General features: G+C 40.1%; 1 protein-coding gene across 1 annotated transcript in view; it reads right to left on the bottom strand.

The window, feature by feature from the left end:
- Positions 1 to 3,991: 3,991 nt before the first annotated feature.
- The window catches only part of LOC105934837, a 48,983-nt gene continuing 39,259 nt past the window's right edge, over positions 3,992 to 13,715 (bottom strand). The window contains 16 exon segments of the mRNA XM_036125943.1: positions 3,992 to 4,682; positions 6,683 to 6,783; positions 6,886 to 6,989; positions 7,089 to 7,148; positions 8,769 to 8,852; positions 8,943 to 9,133; positions 9,286 to 9,419; positions 10,214 to 10,371; positions 10,467 to 10,588; positions 11,715 to 11,775; positions 11,777 to 11,827; positions 11,912 to 12,019; positions 12,558 to 12,630; positions 13,345 to 13,375; positions 13,378 to 13,428; positions 13,517 to 13,637. Coding sequence (XP_035981836.1) covers positions 4,507 to 4,682; positions 6,683 to 6,783; positions 6,886 to 6,989; positions 7,089 to 7,148; positions 8,769 to 8,852; positions 8,943 to 9,133; positions 9,286 to 9,419; positions 10,214 to 10,371; positions 10,467 to 10,588; positions 11,715 to 11,775; positions 11,777 to 11,827; positions 11,912 to 12,019; positions 12,558 to 12,630; positions 13,345 to 13,375; positions 13,378 to 13,428; positions 13,517 to 13,637 — 1,626 coding nt within the window. The 3' untranslated portion in view covers positions 3,992 to 4,506.

Here is a 13,715-nt window from a genome sequence, read left to right as displayed (position 1 = left end):
AATAAAATAATTATAAATAAAAGCCGTGCAATGAGAAACCTAGTGTTAAAAGTCAAATTACTTATGTACGCTCATACGTGTGTATATATTTGGATGTGTATATATGTATGTAAAACTTTTGTTTCCCCATTGTTCTTGTTTAGTTTTGTATTACCTTCAATTATCTACTCCTACTGGATTGGTGTCCAACATCTTCTTGGGATGGGGGGTTAAAATATAAATATGAGTATCATGGCTCTTGTAATTGAAACGATATAATGTATCAATGATGCTCAATAAAAAAAAGTCAAATTACTCCCAGTTAATTTTAAAGAACTGATCACTGTCATAAATCAAATCTCAGCATATTTTGTTGAATTTATGAAATGTTATTTGAAAAATATTTAAAAACTGGAGGAATCCACATAATAGACAGTAATCGTACTAATAAAGTAAAGGTCTCTCAGACTAGCTCGCATCTTACAAATATTAATTGACAAAAAGGTTTGCTAAAATTTTTAAAAGTCATTCAGGATCTTGCTTAATATTAGAATAGAAATATCTTTACAGTCACACGGTGGGGATATTCAGGCGTGGCAGTGGCAAAAACAAGTAGACAGAGGAGGCCAGACTTACACAGAAGATTAAACGATATGAATAAAAAGCTAAATTTAAAGCTAAACTATAAAGCAAAAGAAAAAAATGTATAAGAAAAAGAGGAAAATACTGTGCAATTATTAAAAGATAATAAAGCATATTTAGGTAAAAATTAAATATTTAAGTTCGAATAGAAGAAAAGAAAGAAATTATACAAACAAAACCCTCCCAGAGAAGTTCAAATGTGTGACATTAACATCTGAGAGACAGTGTGAATAATATTTGATCATATCAAGAACCGTGCAACCAGTAGCATGTTTGCAAACCCTTACTGAGTGTGTCAGCCTTACAAAAACAGTCTGCACTTTAATTAATGCTAAAAGTATTTTTTAATATAATCAGCTAATCTAAATCTGAGAAATGACAATAACCTCAGATAATCAAACTCCTAATTTTGATGAGCAAATTTGATGTACAAAAATGCTTTCAACTCCCTCCCAACAACTCAATTTATAAACTGATGCCTCAAATTTCACATCTAATAAGGTCAGTATACAGTATTATATTTGATGAATTATCATATCTTGGGTTTTTTAACCTTAAAACCAATTTTATGCAACTGTATTTGTAGTCAGCCCCCTCTACTTTTATACAGCTAATTAAAATCAAATGAGTTTCAGATGTCACCTAATCCATGGAGTCTACCTTTGTGTAATTTAATATCGGTATAAATCTATTCTGTGAATGTCTCTGAGATTTGCTAGAGGACATTAGTGAACAAACAGCCTGGTAACTTTGGAGGAGCTGCAGAGATCCACAGATCATGTGGAAGATTCTGATGACGGAAAAACTATGTTGTGTTCCACAAATATGGTAAGGCGAGACCAAAATGTAACTTTTTTGCCTATGCAAAACGTGTGGAGAAAATGGCTCACCACCTTGAACGCATCATCCCTAAAGTAGAGGATAGTGATGGCCCTGTTCCTTTTCAGCAGGACGTTGGTCAGAGTTTACGGGAGGATGGACGCAGAGGCAGGTAGTAACTAGTTACATTTACTTGAGTAACGTTGAGAAAAATGTACATTTAGGAGCAGATTTATTGCACTGTACATTTTACTTGAGTCATTAAGTATCACTACTCTTGAGTAAAATTTCTGGCTAATTGTTGTAATTGATTGTTGCACTTAAAATTGAAACAACTCCTCTCCATCATCTTATTTCAATTGCAGTACATCTAAATACTTTGCATTACGGGTCAAAAATACTCGTTCCACTGGCAGATAATGTTATTTACCTGCTCAATTTGAGGACAAATGTACCGATTTCAAGAAAATCTCTTACTCTTAGTTCCCTTTTTGCAGTGTATGCATTCAGTACGTGGTTGCGTTAAGATTAAATTCCTTTTGCTTTTCAGCTTTCTAGCAGAAACCTTTAGATTTTGTACCAACATTTACTGGTAAAAATCTTGACTAACACCAAATATCTCTATTGGATATTTAGCCAGACTGTTTTTTCTGCAAAATTTTGCTACGCCTGGATGTTTTATCTTTAGAGAAAATTAAAAATATGAGAGATTGCTCGATGCATCAGCTTCCCTGACAGGAAGACGTCCCTTAAAAACACAACGCTTCTTTATTCCCATCCACGTTCTGTATAATATACTCATAGTAAATGAATCCCATGTGCTTTCCAGTTGATGCAGTGTTTGGACACGTCAAAATCCTTAATACATTAAAAACAAAAACAATAAAAAAAATGCAGTTTCTTTACTTGAAAAAGCATGTTTCAAATAACCCAAAAACCAAAATTTAAACAGCATTAATATCCATGAAAAGTGGATATAAACTCATTTGCGTATTCCTGGAAAGGAAATCCATTTAGGATAATAATAGTGATAACAGCTACAATACATCAAAGCAAAAACAAATAAATAAAGCCAGACACTTTTTTTTTTAGGGGTTTAATGGATGTATAATTCATTTAAAGGAAGTGGTAAACACATACAAAAATACCCTTTCAATACATTTTAGAAACAAACATCTAAATGACTTGTTAAATGTTTCTGAACAGCAGAAATGAAACATAGTGGTGCAGATTGAATCCAAACAGACCTAGCTGCTATGAATGCTATTAAAACAAAAAGATCGCATGGTACAAATATGCATATATAAATAATGTGATAAGAAAACCCCCAATAATGACAAAGATGCCTGTTGGAAAAAAAACAAAAAAACAAACAAAAAAAAAAAACGGCCCTCTGTACATTTTTGTTTAGGAAACTGATTCAGGGACGAAAAAAAAAAAAGGTTTAAAGAAGAGAGAGACCCTCAGTAGTAGCATCACTACACATACATCAAACACAGAGCCAATCAGCTTCTAGAGGAAGAGTTGGTAGGAAGGGGGGGGGGGGGTAATGAAGTTATCTCCAGACATCCCATCAACACCCCACACACAACCTGTGGACCCAGGAGACGCCTTCTAAGAACCTCCACAGGAGGCGCAGAGGGTTAGCACCCGAAACAATGGGGAATATCCTCTCTTCTTACACATCATCACAGCCATCTTTAAATGCTTGCACACACACACACACACACACACACACACACACACACACACACACACACACTTTTCTTGAAACCACAAAAACACCAAAGACCTGCTGGCGAGGCTCGGTTCGGTCCGAAATCATCTTTACAGTGAGATCTGGTTGAAGGTTGTGGGAAGAGGGGGTATGGATGTGGTGGCAGGGATGAGGAGGAAGAGGAGGAGGAGGGAGAGGGAGGGGGGGTACTGATCCTGTAAGCTGTCCTGATTAGCTGTCAATCACAGAGATAAATGCCAAACTGGTAATTAAAGACATTCTCGGTGAGCTTACCTGCTCGTCTGTACGCGGAGGATTCACCAGACGAGGCGAGCGACAAGCAGAACACCAGGGGGGGGGGGGGGGGGCAGAGACGCGGTGCAGCGTTCTGGCATCGCTCTTCTGTGACGTGACGAAGATAAAACAGACAAACACAAAAAAAAAAAAAACAACTACACATTCCCCTTCTTGCTTTAAAGGATGTTCTCCTTGCCCTCACCGGCTCCCGGGGAGCACCGACGGCAGCGGCTACTGACCGCAAAGCCAACGCTGGATCTGGGAGAGTCCAGCTTAGCAGGTCCGTCAGGAGCCGGAGGCGCGTTTTTTTTTTTCCTTTCTTTTTGTTAAAACCAAGCAAACCCTCATTAAACACAGCCTGCAGCTGCATCCCAACTCAGAGTGACCACATGAAGATCCGGGGCTGGAGACAAGCAGTCGGCACAAGCAGAAAAGAAAAAAAAAAAAAAAAACGAAAATAAATGTTTTAAATTTTTTTCTTTTTTTTTTTTTTTTATATAGATAAAACTACAATAGAATAATCAAAAGACTTGATGATCTTTTGCTTTTTTTTTTTTTTTTTAAAGACAAAAAAAGTTATGTACATCGACATTTACAGTACGGGTAACTGTGTGGAGGAAATGAGAGCAGAGTCAATAAGAAGCGGCTATTTCTTTTAAAATGTCATCTGGAAAAAAAAAAAGAAAAAAAAAAAGGGAGGGGGGGTTGATACGACAAAGAACAGTCCATCTCCCATGACTATGTTTTTGAAACACAGATGGAAAAGGAAGAGGAGGAGTAAAAAAAAAAACTGCTGCTGTAGCTCTCGTGTCATGTCTCTGTGACTCTGGGTGGGACAGCGCTGACCGAGTCGCAGATCCACGGGAAGAAAATCTGTAATCTCTGAAAGATCTGAGTTTTCTGTCCTGCTGCGTCACGGTTCACACAGACCGACCTGAAAACGCATCCTCCTCCCCCCCCCCATCCCCCCGCTGCCTGTGTGGAGGCGTCGCTCTCCTGGGTTTGGCTTGATCGCTGAGGCCCGCTGCTGCGCGGGCAAAGATGCAGTCTGTTCAGGCTATGTGAATGCGGGCCTTCTCCGTTTCCTTCAGCCGCTTGGCCTGCTCCTCCACAGACGGCGAGTGGGGCCTCTTGGAGGGCGCGCCGTTCAGCGGGTCGGCCACCCGGCTGACCAGCGTGGGGATGGAGCTGCCAACAGGGGGCGCTGTGAGTTTGGGGGCCACGTGTTCTACGGAGGAAAAAGACAAAACGTTTACATCTCATTTCAGTTTTTAAAACAGTTCATACTAGGAGTGGATGATTACATTTTAATCACCATATATTAGTGCGATTCATTTGAATTTGCCATTCTTAAAGATTTTATTTTGCAAATTCAAGATTTTTTTTTAATTTTTATTTTTTGGGACCAATGCACTCCTGGACTTCCATAAATCTTTGCACTATATTTAATCCCGAAAGTGTAAATGGTTTTGCTAACAGCATGCAATGCTGAATATATATTTAGGAAAATATATTCTCAAAATACTCCAACATAGAAACTGTTTTACCCCAAGAAAGGCACTTAATTCATTTACTTTTTTAGTTAATTTGAATCGGATACATTCACAAGTGAAGTGAGGCGTGTTTTTAGGTGTGCAACGCCACTAGCAGCAAACATTTTGTGTTGTATTTCTATTTTTTACAATTTTGTTTTGGTTTGTTTCAAACAAAATTTGTTGCACTTTAAATTTAGGTCAACTTCCAGGTGAGATGTTACTAATTAAAAATTACTTCAGTAATTTGTTTTCAGGAAAAGAAAGTTTTTTTTAAAAAAAATCAACGGATTTGATAAAATAAAATAATTTTTTTGTTAGCCATTTTAAGATATATTGGAGGTACATTTGTGATAATGACAATCCCTGAACCTTTACTCCCCAGGACCATATTTAAATGAACAAAAGAAAGGGAAATAAACTGCTTCTTCATTAGCTATGTTTACATGCACAAAATTTCACGATCATATTAAAATGTATTCGGATTAAATCATCGGATTGTACCGTTTATATGGGAACACGATCAATTGATCCGATCATAATATGCGTGTTTATGCACCTGGTTTTATTAATATAACTATTATGACTTGCACAGTTATCAAATTCCCTAAAAAAAATAAAAGAGAAGAAGAACTTCCATCTTTGCTAAACAACAAAATTTAGCAAACAAAACAGTTTTATACGAGTTTGTTCTTCTGAGCGCCCAGGATGGACTTGAACCAGGTTCTTATAACAGCTAAAACGTCACTGAGTGAACTACAATTTTGAGCTGTTATTTTTTCTGATCAGAAAGGTTTTTTATCGGGAGCCGCAACAGTTTTGCTTCCCGACGGATTTCCTCCACCGACACTGCAGAAATACGTCACGTTTACGTCGGGCGCACATGCTCACTCGGGTCAGTTTGCCACATTCAGAACAACCTGAGCCTGACAAGCTTTTATATGAACACTGATCGGATTTTCAATAGACATAAACCACCTGTCATTCAGATAATTTCATTCCGATTGAGCTTAATCCACTCATATATTGCGATTGCCGTGCTTACATGATGCATTTTTATTCCGATCGGCCGTTTACGCCGGTTACTTTTGTCCAAGTAAACGTAGCGACTCTTTTTGTGAATCTTGGCCTAACATGAAAAGTCCTCCTTGTGCAGCCTGGTGAACACTCCATGTAGAGAGAGACGGCCTGATTTTCCTGAATTTCTGTTTTAACCTGAAGACAATATAAACATACAAATTTTTCTTTTTCTGTCTCTTCTCTTCATTATTTCCTCTCTCCCACATCCCACAGATGTGTCAGACTTTCAAGTCTGCAGTGTAAAAAAACGCCAAAAGGCTCGGTATCGTTTTATATTCTCATCGCTTACTGCTGTAAATGAAAAAAAAAAAAAAAGATCTAATTTTGTTAATAGTTAAGAAATAATCAGAAGTTAGATCAATTTTAACAGTTTACTCTTGTATTTCCTTTAAAATGTTTTTTCAAAAAAAGTAAAAAACAAAACAACTGGACTTGTTTTCCGTAGTTTTCAACAAGTCCAGTTGTTTTGTTTTTTACTTTTTTTTGGAATGACCATGACCTGGATGACTGAGAATCTTCACCAGCTTTAAAATGTTTATAAGAACATTGCTTTGCAGCTATTGTTTGACTTCTTCCTCTGTAGGGGGGGCTGGACGGCGAAGAACCGGGGACTCACTTGAGCCGATGACAGGAATGGACATGCCCTTCTCTTCGCTGGCAGCAGGCGCGTCGGAGGTGAGGGTGCCCTCAAACACTGGGGGCTTGGGAGGCGTGATGCTGCTCACGTAACATCAACACAAAACCACACAATCTCAGTCATTTCAGCGGGCCAACCTGCAGCAGCCGGAAAGCATTTTCAAAACCAAATCTAGAACGTACTTGTGACGGTTGAGGGCCAATTTGATGGAGTTCTTCACGACGCGACAGCTGTTGCTGGCGGGGAGAGGCGAAGAGGCGTCAGGCAGCTCCATGCTGGGAAGTCTCTGAAGTGAAGAAATGCAACATAAAAAGTATTAAAAAAAACAAAAAAACAACAACCTTAAAATGTTAAAAACTGACTAAATCGACACAATTTAGCCAACCTGTGTTCTTGAGGTATCGATTGTTGGAATGGGCTTTGCCTTTAAACCAGACATGGGAGGCTAGCAGAGAGAAGAAATACTCTGTTAATCAACGTGATTCGGAGTTCCTGCACAGCCTTCGGGTCCAACTATCAGGTTTTTCCAGGCTGAGATTAGCAAAGTGTTCAGAAGTTGTCTGGCTCATCTTTAAAGCGTATGTACAGAAGCTTGCTTTGAATTTACTGCAAACAAAAGCTGCAGAAAACAAAAGCTGGATTGGTGGACAGACAGAGAAATGGACAGAATGCCTGGATGAACGTCTGTGTGAGTGAACCATCGGATGCATGGAAGGATGATTGGATAGATGATGCAGGGACGGGTTTTTGGACGCATTGAAGCTTGGATGGCCATCGTTGCACATGTTTCCTGATCTGATCAAGAATCATTTACGCCGTCTCTCAGATGCTAATGTCCGCTTGCTCACATTCTTTTAGCCACTCTGAGGTGCTAGCTTGTACGATCGTGCATATTACGTAGTTTTCTCATCTCGTTCTTTCCTCTATTTAACTCGAATATTGAGTTTCTGTTTGTGTTGTAAATAGTGCATTTTCACAGAAAATGCTGTATCATCAATTAATAACAGTGTATTTATTTCCGATGATTCTTATTTCCTCCCTTTCTGATAAGCCAATACCCTTTTGCTTTATAACTAGACTTTAAATTGGCTTTTTATTCATATAAATACAGGTCAGGTGTGTAACTCTGGTGTATCCTGGCTACATATTTTGGCCATCGTCACGCCCATATTTCCCCATTGTGGGTCAATAAAAGCATCTCTTTGCTATTCTAGATGGGTTTTTTGGGTGGATGGATGCTGGGAAGTGTAGCTGGGTCACTGAGCTCTATTATACACTGGAGTGCTAATCACCAGCTGTTAGAACGAGTCGCTTTGAAGCCATCAGCCGCCATATTGGTACTCCCTATTTCCCCCCCAGTAACTAGGGAATATGTGCGCTACAGCATCGAATAACGAGGATTTTCTCATGTTCACGGGGGGCTTAAGACTTTTAAAATGTCAAATGCCATATACTTTTATGTTATGTTCTAAAAATATCAAGTACTGAGAAAGTCATGTGCTGAAATATTTTGGATTTTATTCATTTAAATATATATGTTTAACATTTATAAATATATAAATAACAATATACAAAAACATATTTACATATGTGTATACATATACAAATACTTATATATACATATATATATATTCATTATGAATAACATGTAAAATATTTCAGCACCTAATTTCCTAGTAGTTGATAGTGTTAGTACATCCACTGACTGTAGAATTACCTGTGAAACGTTTTCACACAGCCAGAAAACTGCTTGTTGTTGCAACCAAATCCTATGGGATTCTGTGAGAGTAGGGAGTAGCAAGATGGCGGCCAGTGACTGCAGTTTTTCGGCAAAATCAGCACTCCAGTGTATTATATAGCTCAGTGAGCTGGGTAGAGTTTCTGGTGTTTCGACAGCTGAGTGGACAGATAAATGGATGAACAGAAGGAAGGATGAATAGAAAACAGAGAAGAAACAACGTCTGGGAATAAAAACTTTTTTCCATACCGATCTAGACCTGGAAACTATTACTGTACCAGACCGTGATTACGCCAGTAGGTGACAGAGAAATGGAGGAACACTCACAGTGCTGGGCGCCTCTCCGTGTGGACTGCAGTCAGAAGACGGCGGGTATGGCTCTTTGAACGTCGAGTCATCGCTGGACGCCACCTGCAACGAAACACGGAGCCAGCTCTGTTTCCGCTCTGACAGAAGACCGCGGCGGTTCAGATCTGCCTGAGCTGACAGCTCCTCTCTTACGTCGGCGTCTTTGTGCCTCTTGGCCGGGTCTTCCTGCGTCGGGGAGTGCGGCCTCTTGGCAGGAGATCCGTGGCCGGGCTCCTCAAGGCCGTTCGGCTCCTCTTTGGGGCTGCTGGCAGCACTGGGCTTCACGCTGCCGCTCAGGACCGAGCTGGCCGGTGGAGAGGCGGGCTTTGCCTTGACTGAAGCCTCTGTGGAACGTGACGAGAAGGCTTGATGCATTTCATGTGGCTGGACTGGTAAAAACCTCATTCAGAACACGATGGAGCGACGGCTGAATGTTAAAGAAGTTGCTGTGAATCTCTGATACTCTAACTTGAGACAGTGAGAGGGATGGACTTGCCCTGTTCTGTAGCAGCAGGAGAGGCACTCGGCTGCAGAGTCGCTGCGGCGCTCGTCGCTGGCACGGCGGCGGCGGCTGCTGCTGCACTTGGTGCTGGGGAGGTCTCCAAAAAAAGCTGCTTTGGAGGACTCGCACTGCAAAAGGGGAAGGGGGGAAAGCATTCAGAACCGCACCGTGAGGGAAGCTGGGTACTAGGGCTGAACAATTAATCGCATTTTCAATATAATTGCGATTTAACAAAACGCAATTTCCAAATCGCAGAGTCTGCAATTTTTGGCTATGTAACAATTAGTGAATTAGACACGTCCATTAGGTGTTGGTAAAATGTTTAAAGTGGGTTTGCCTCCACATGGAAGGGAAGACAGTTGCAGCAGTGAGATAATCTAATTTTATTACTTGTTTTAGAGTTTATATAATCATACATAGCATTAAGTACAGGTCAATCAGTTTAATACATAGACTTGCTTGTTGGTTGGACTTTATGTTCAACAAGGATTGATGTCCAAATCAACTAAAAGCTCTTCTCTTGAAGAATATTCTGATTAATAGAAACATTAAAAGTTCTTGTTTTAAATAGTCCTTGTTTACAAACATCTTTATTTAGAGGCCATTTTTGTTGCTTGTGGTTAATGCAGAGAAAAGTCAAAATGGCAATGTTGGTTGAAATATATCGTAGGCAGAATGCAATCATTTCTGCTCTGAGTTTAGATGCTGTGGGTCTTTTAGCACCTAACCTGCACAGCGAGTAAACAAATTGATTTGTTGTCTGTATATGTTTAAATAGACATGATAAATTAAACTGGAAAAAATATATATAAAAATTGCATTAAATCGCAATATTAAGAAAAAAAAATCGCAATTAGATTATTTTCCAAAATCGTTCAGCCCTACTAGGAACCAACAAAAACAACGTAGAGGCAACTCCCACCCGTCTTCTGTGTCTGATGCGGGTTTGGGGGGTTTGCTGGTCGGGGAGCTGAAGGGAGTCCCTGAGTCGGTGTCTCTGGAGCTGTCTAGGTGACTGCTGTCCAGAGAAATCCGCTTTGAGCTTCCGCCGTTTGAGCTTCGGTTCAACTCCGCTATGCTCTGTGGAGAAGAACGTGAGCGTTAAACTAAAAAAAACCGAACAAGAACCAGACGTCTCAAATAATGCAGCGACAAACCGATAAACACAAACGGACCCTTTTCTTCTTCTGCACAAGTTCTGGGGGGAGATACTGATGGAGTTGCTTCTTTTTCACGTGCGTCGCTTCGATTTTCATCCCGTCTTTCAGCATGTTGATGTTGTTAGCTTGCCTGTACACTACAGGGAAGAAGGGGGAAAAGCAACTTTACTTCTACGCATCAGGGGGCATCAACGTCAGAAACAAGTGGCTTTTATTTACACCATTCTTTTACCAGGGAAGTAATGAACATGCAACAAAAAAAAAAAAACAGCTGCAATTGTTTTTTGAAAACAACTGGGTGCAAAACTCTGAATTTATTGTGAATTTTCCCAAAAATTATACATGCAGGTTAAAATATATTCATCACCCTCCACTAATATGTGGTTAAATGTCTCATATTGCACTTCAACAGCAACAACACCCTACTGTAGCCACCAGTAGGAGTCTGGCTCTTATTTAACCACACTTCTTGGCAGATGCGTTAAGAGTCAATAGAAATGGTTTGCTTTTCTGAGACGGACCAGGCTTCTTAGTATAATCCACAATCTGGCTGCACAAAATCAGGAATATTTAATGGCGGAACAGCTGATTAAGCGTAATTAACACACCCTTTTCTGATTTTTCTTTATCATTAAACTCTGCAGCACTCCCCCTGGCTTTCAGCATCTCAGCCACTAAATGCATCTTCCAAAATGGAGCAGCATCCCGGATGGACCAGCCAAATTAATTCTGGAGAAAAGGTTTACAGTTAGAGTTTGGAGGAATCTAGGGAAGGTTTTCAAACCTGAGAAAAACAAGGCAGCTTAGCCGGGTGGTGCTACAGGTTGTTCAGCTTCACATCAGATTAAACAGAAGTTTGACATATGGACAGAACCGGGCCTTCCAACCGAACAATTACCCCAAACATGCAGCATAAATGGTTTTGGAAAGATATTATGCCAGAACCGGATGGACGGCTACAAACGCTGCATAAAACGAGAACCTTAACCAAATGTGTAAATGGACATATTTCAGCCTTTGTGTGTCATTTTTGACCCTGCTTGGATTAATACGTTCCACTCTGGAAAAAGAACGGTTCACATAAATCATTAACAGCTCACAATCAACAGGACATCAAAAAAAAAAAAAAAAAAAATCATGATTAGTGGATATAAACCATCACAACTTTAAATAAATAACTGCGGTTTGCATATCTGTTTAAATCTGAGTGGACAGTTTTTCAGGACTCTGGAGGACAACGTCCGGTGATGTGGAAGGACCTACCCGTGTCTGTGAAGGACTGGAATGTCAACGTTAGGTCAATGTTCACGCTCTCTGCATTCTCTCCACTTCTTGAAGATGATCCCAATAAACCACATGGAAACAAAGTCGTTTCTCTGTCGCAGAAACAACAAACTTTTAAACCGCTTGCAGGACACAACTTGTACTCCCACTAAGCAGAGGGAAAAAGCAGGACTCACTCGTTGCGGTTCTCTTGGACCGGGGAAGGACTGAGGGTTGACATGAGCCAGCCAGCGTTATGTACTCGTTCCTCTCACAAGGTTTCCCACAAGAACACGGATCTTTGACTCTAGCGAGGCCGATCCTGGGGAGAAAGCGAGGCTTTATTGTTTACCGATCCCCCTTTTTCTCTGCTTCATGTCCGAAGCAGACTACAAACTACGGGATTTCTGAAACATTTGATCAAACAGCAAAGTTCTGGGTGAAAACCAAACAGCAGAAACGTCTTAAACTCTGAAGCACAGTGGGAGAGAGAACATTTTTATTCAGCAATACGTTTAAAAAAGGTGCGTAGGACTGTGCATAAAAAAATAAATAAATCGATACAAAGATTAATATCGATATTTTCAAAAACGATTTAATATCGATATTCTGACTTTCAATATCAATATCCCTCCCAACCCATAGAGGGCGTTATTACAGCGCACCACTACCGTTCACAGCGAGAAAGATGAATTTGCGGAATGGCCAATGGGATTTTAGAAGCGCCTTCGTCAGTAAAAACAGACTTCTGGGCACATTTTTGGTTATACGAACGTACCCATCTTGGGCTTCATATGTGGGATTGTTGAGCTCCCAGAATAAAAGTTAGACTCAAACAGGAACTGTCTCCATTAACACTTACCATTCTAAGTGGTTTTCTTCTGTGGATGCACTGGCAGTAAGAACAATATAATGCCTGTTGGGACAAAACAAATTCAGCCATCAACCTTATTGACACTTTAAACAACATATTTACACACACAATGACCTGGGAATCTTTCCTGAAATATTTTTGTTTGTATTTCTTCTATTTTCAGAAGAAGGACTGAACAGAGCTCTGCGACACAATTAAAGCTTAGGACATTGATTTCTAACCTGTTCATTCTTTGGTTTGATTCTTTATCCCCACTGTTCACTTGCAAAAAATAATTTCAACACCATAAATCTTTTTTCTACTGATCTGGGAAACCAGAAATAATATACATTAAAGTGTCTTTGTTGTAATGTGACCATTTTATTCCCCTTGTGTTTGAGTACAAACTTTTGTCATTGCAACTTTTGTATGTTCCAATGAAATTTATGCTCTGCATTTAACCCGTCCGTTAAGGAGCAGTAGACTGCCACTGTGCAGCTCACAGGGAGCAACCTGGGCTGAGGGTCTTACTCTTGGACCAGAAGGGCAGTCTACAGGAAACTGAATCGAGGATTTGCTCAATTTTCAGGATGAAAGTGCCCTCCTTTAAACACTGGCTCATCACTAACCCATTGACAGACCAGGAAGGTCTGTCAACAAAACTCAACTTTTTACCTCATTCACCTGATTTCTCTTTAGCAAACCCTTCTTCATAGGTTGGAGGCAGTTACGTTTGTGTCACATTTCAATAAAAACAATAAAACACTGAACACCTACTTGTACTTTTGGAAAAAACTGGGTGGTTCAAGAGCTTCGGCCACTCTGCTTTGCCTTGAAGAATCTCATCTGTGACACTGAGACCTGTTCACGGCGAGCCACAAAGAGACAAGTAACTCAAAAGGTTAATCGGGGTCGGCCATACAGCCCTTCCGAGGGTGAACCGTACTACCGTGTTTGAACTCATCAGTCATGATGGAGCGCGTGGACGAGGGGACGTTGTAGGTGGAGTCTGCTGGGGGTAGCGGGCGTGTGATGATGGGCATCAGGTGGTATCTGTCAGAAGGGTTCACCTAAAAACAAAACAACAAAAAAAAAAAAAAAAAAAAAAAAGAGGAACAAGAGAGAGAAGTTAGTGTCTCTTTAGAGAT

The sequence above is a fragment of the Fundulus heteroclitus genome, chromosome 22 (assembly GCF_011125445.2).
Source record: "Fundulus heteroclitus isolate FHET01 chromosome 22, MU-UCD_Fhet_4.1, whole genome shotgun sequence".
NCBI lineage: Eukaryota > Metazoa > Chordata > Actinopteri > Cyprinodontiformes > Fundulidae > Fundulus > Fundulus heteroclitus.
The sequence above is the reverse complement of the archived record's forward strand: the minus strand, read 5'-3'. Positions and strand labels throughout refer to the sequence as shown.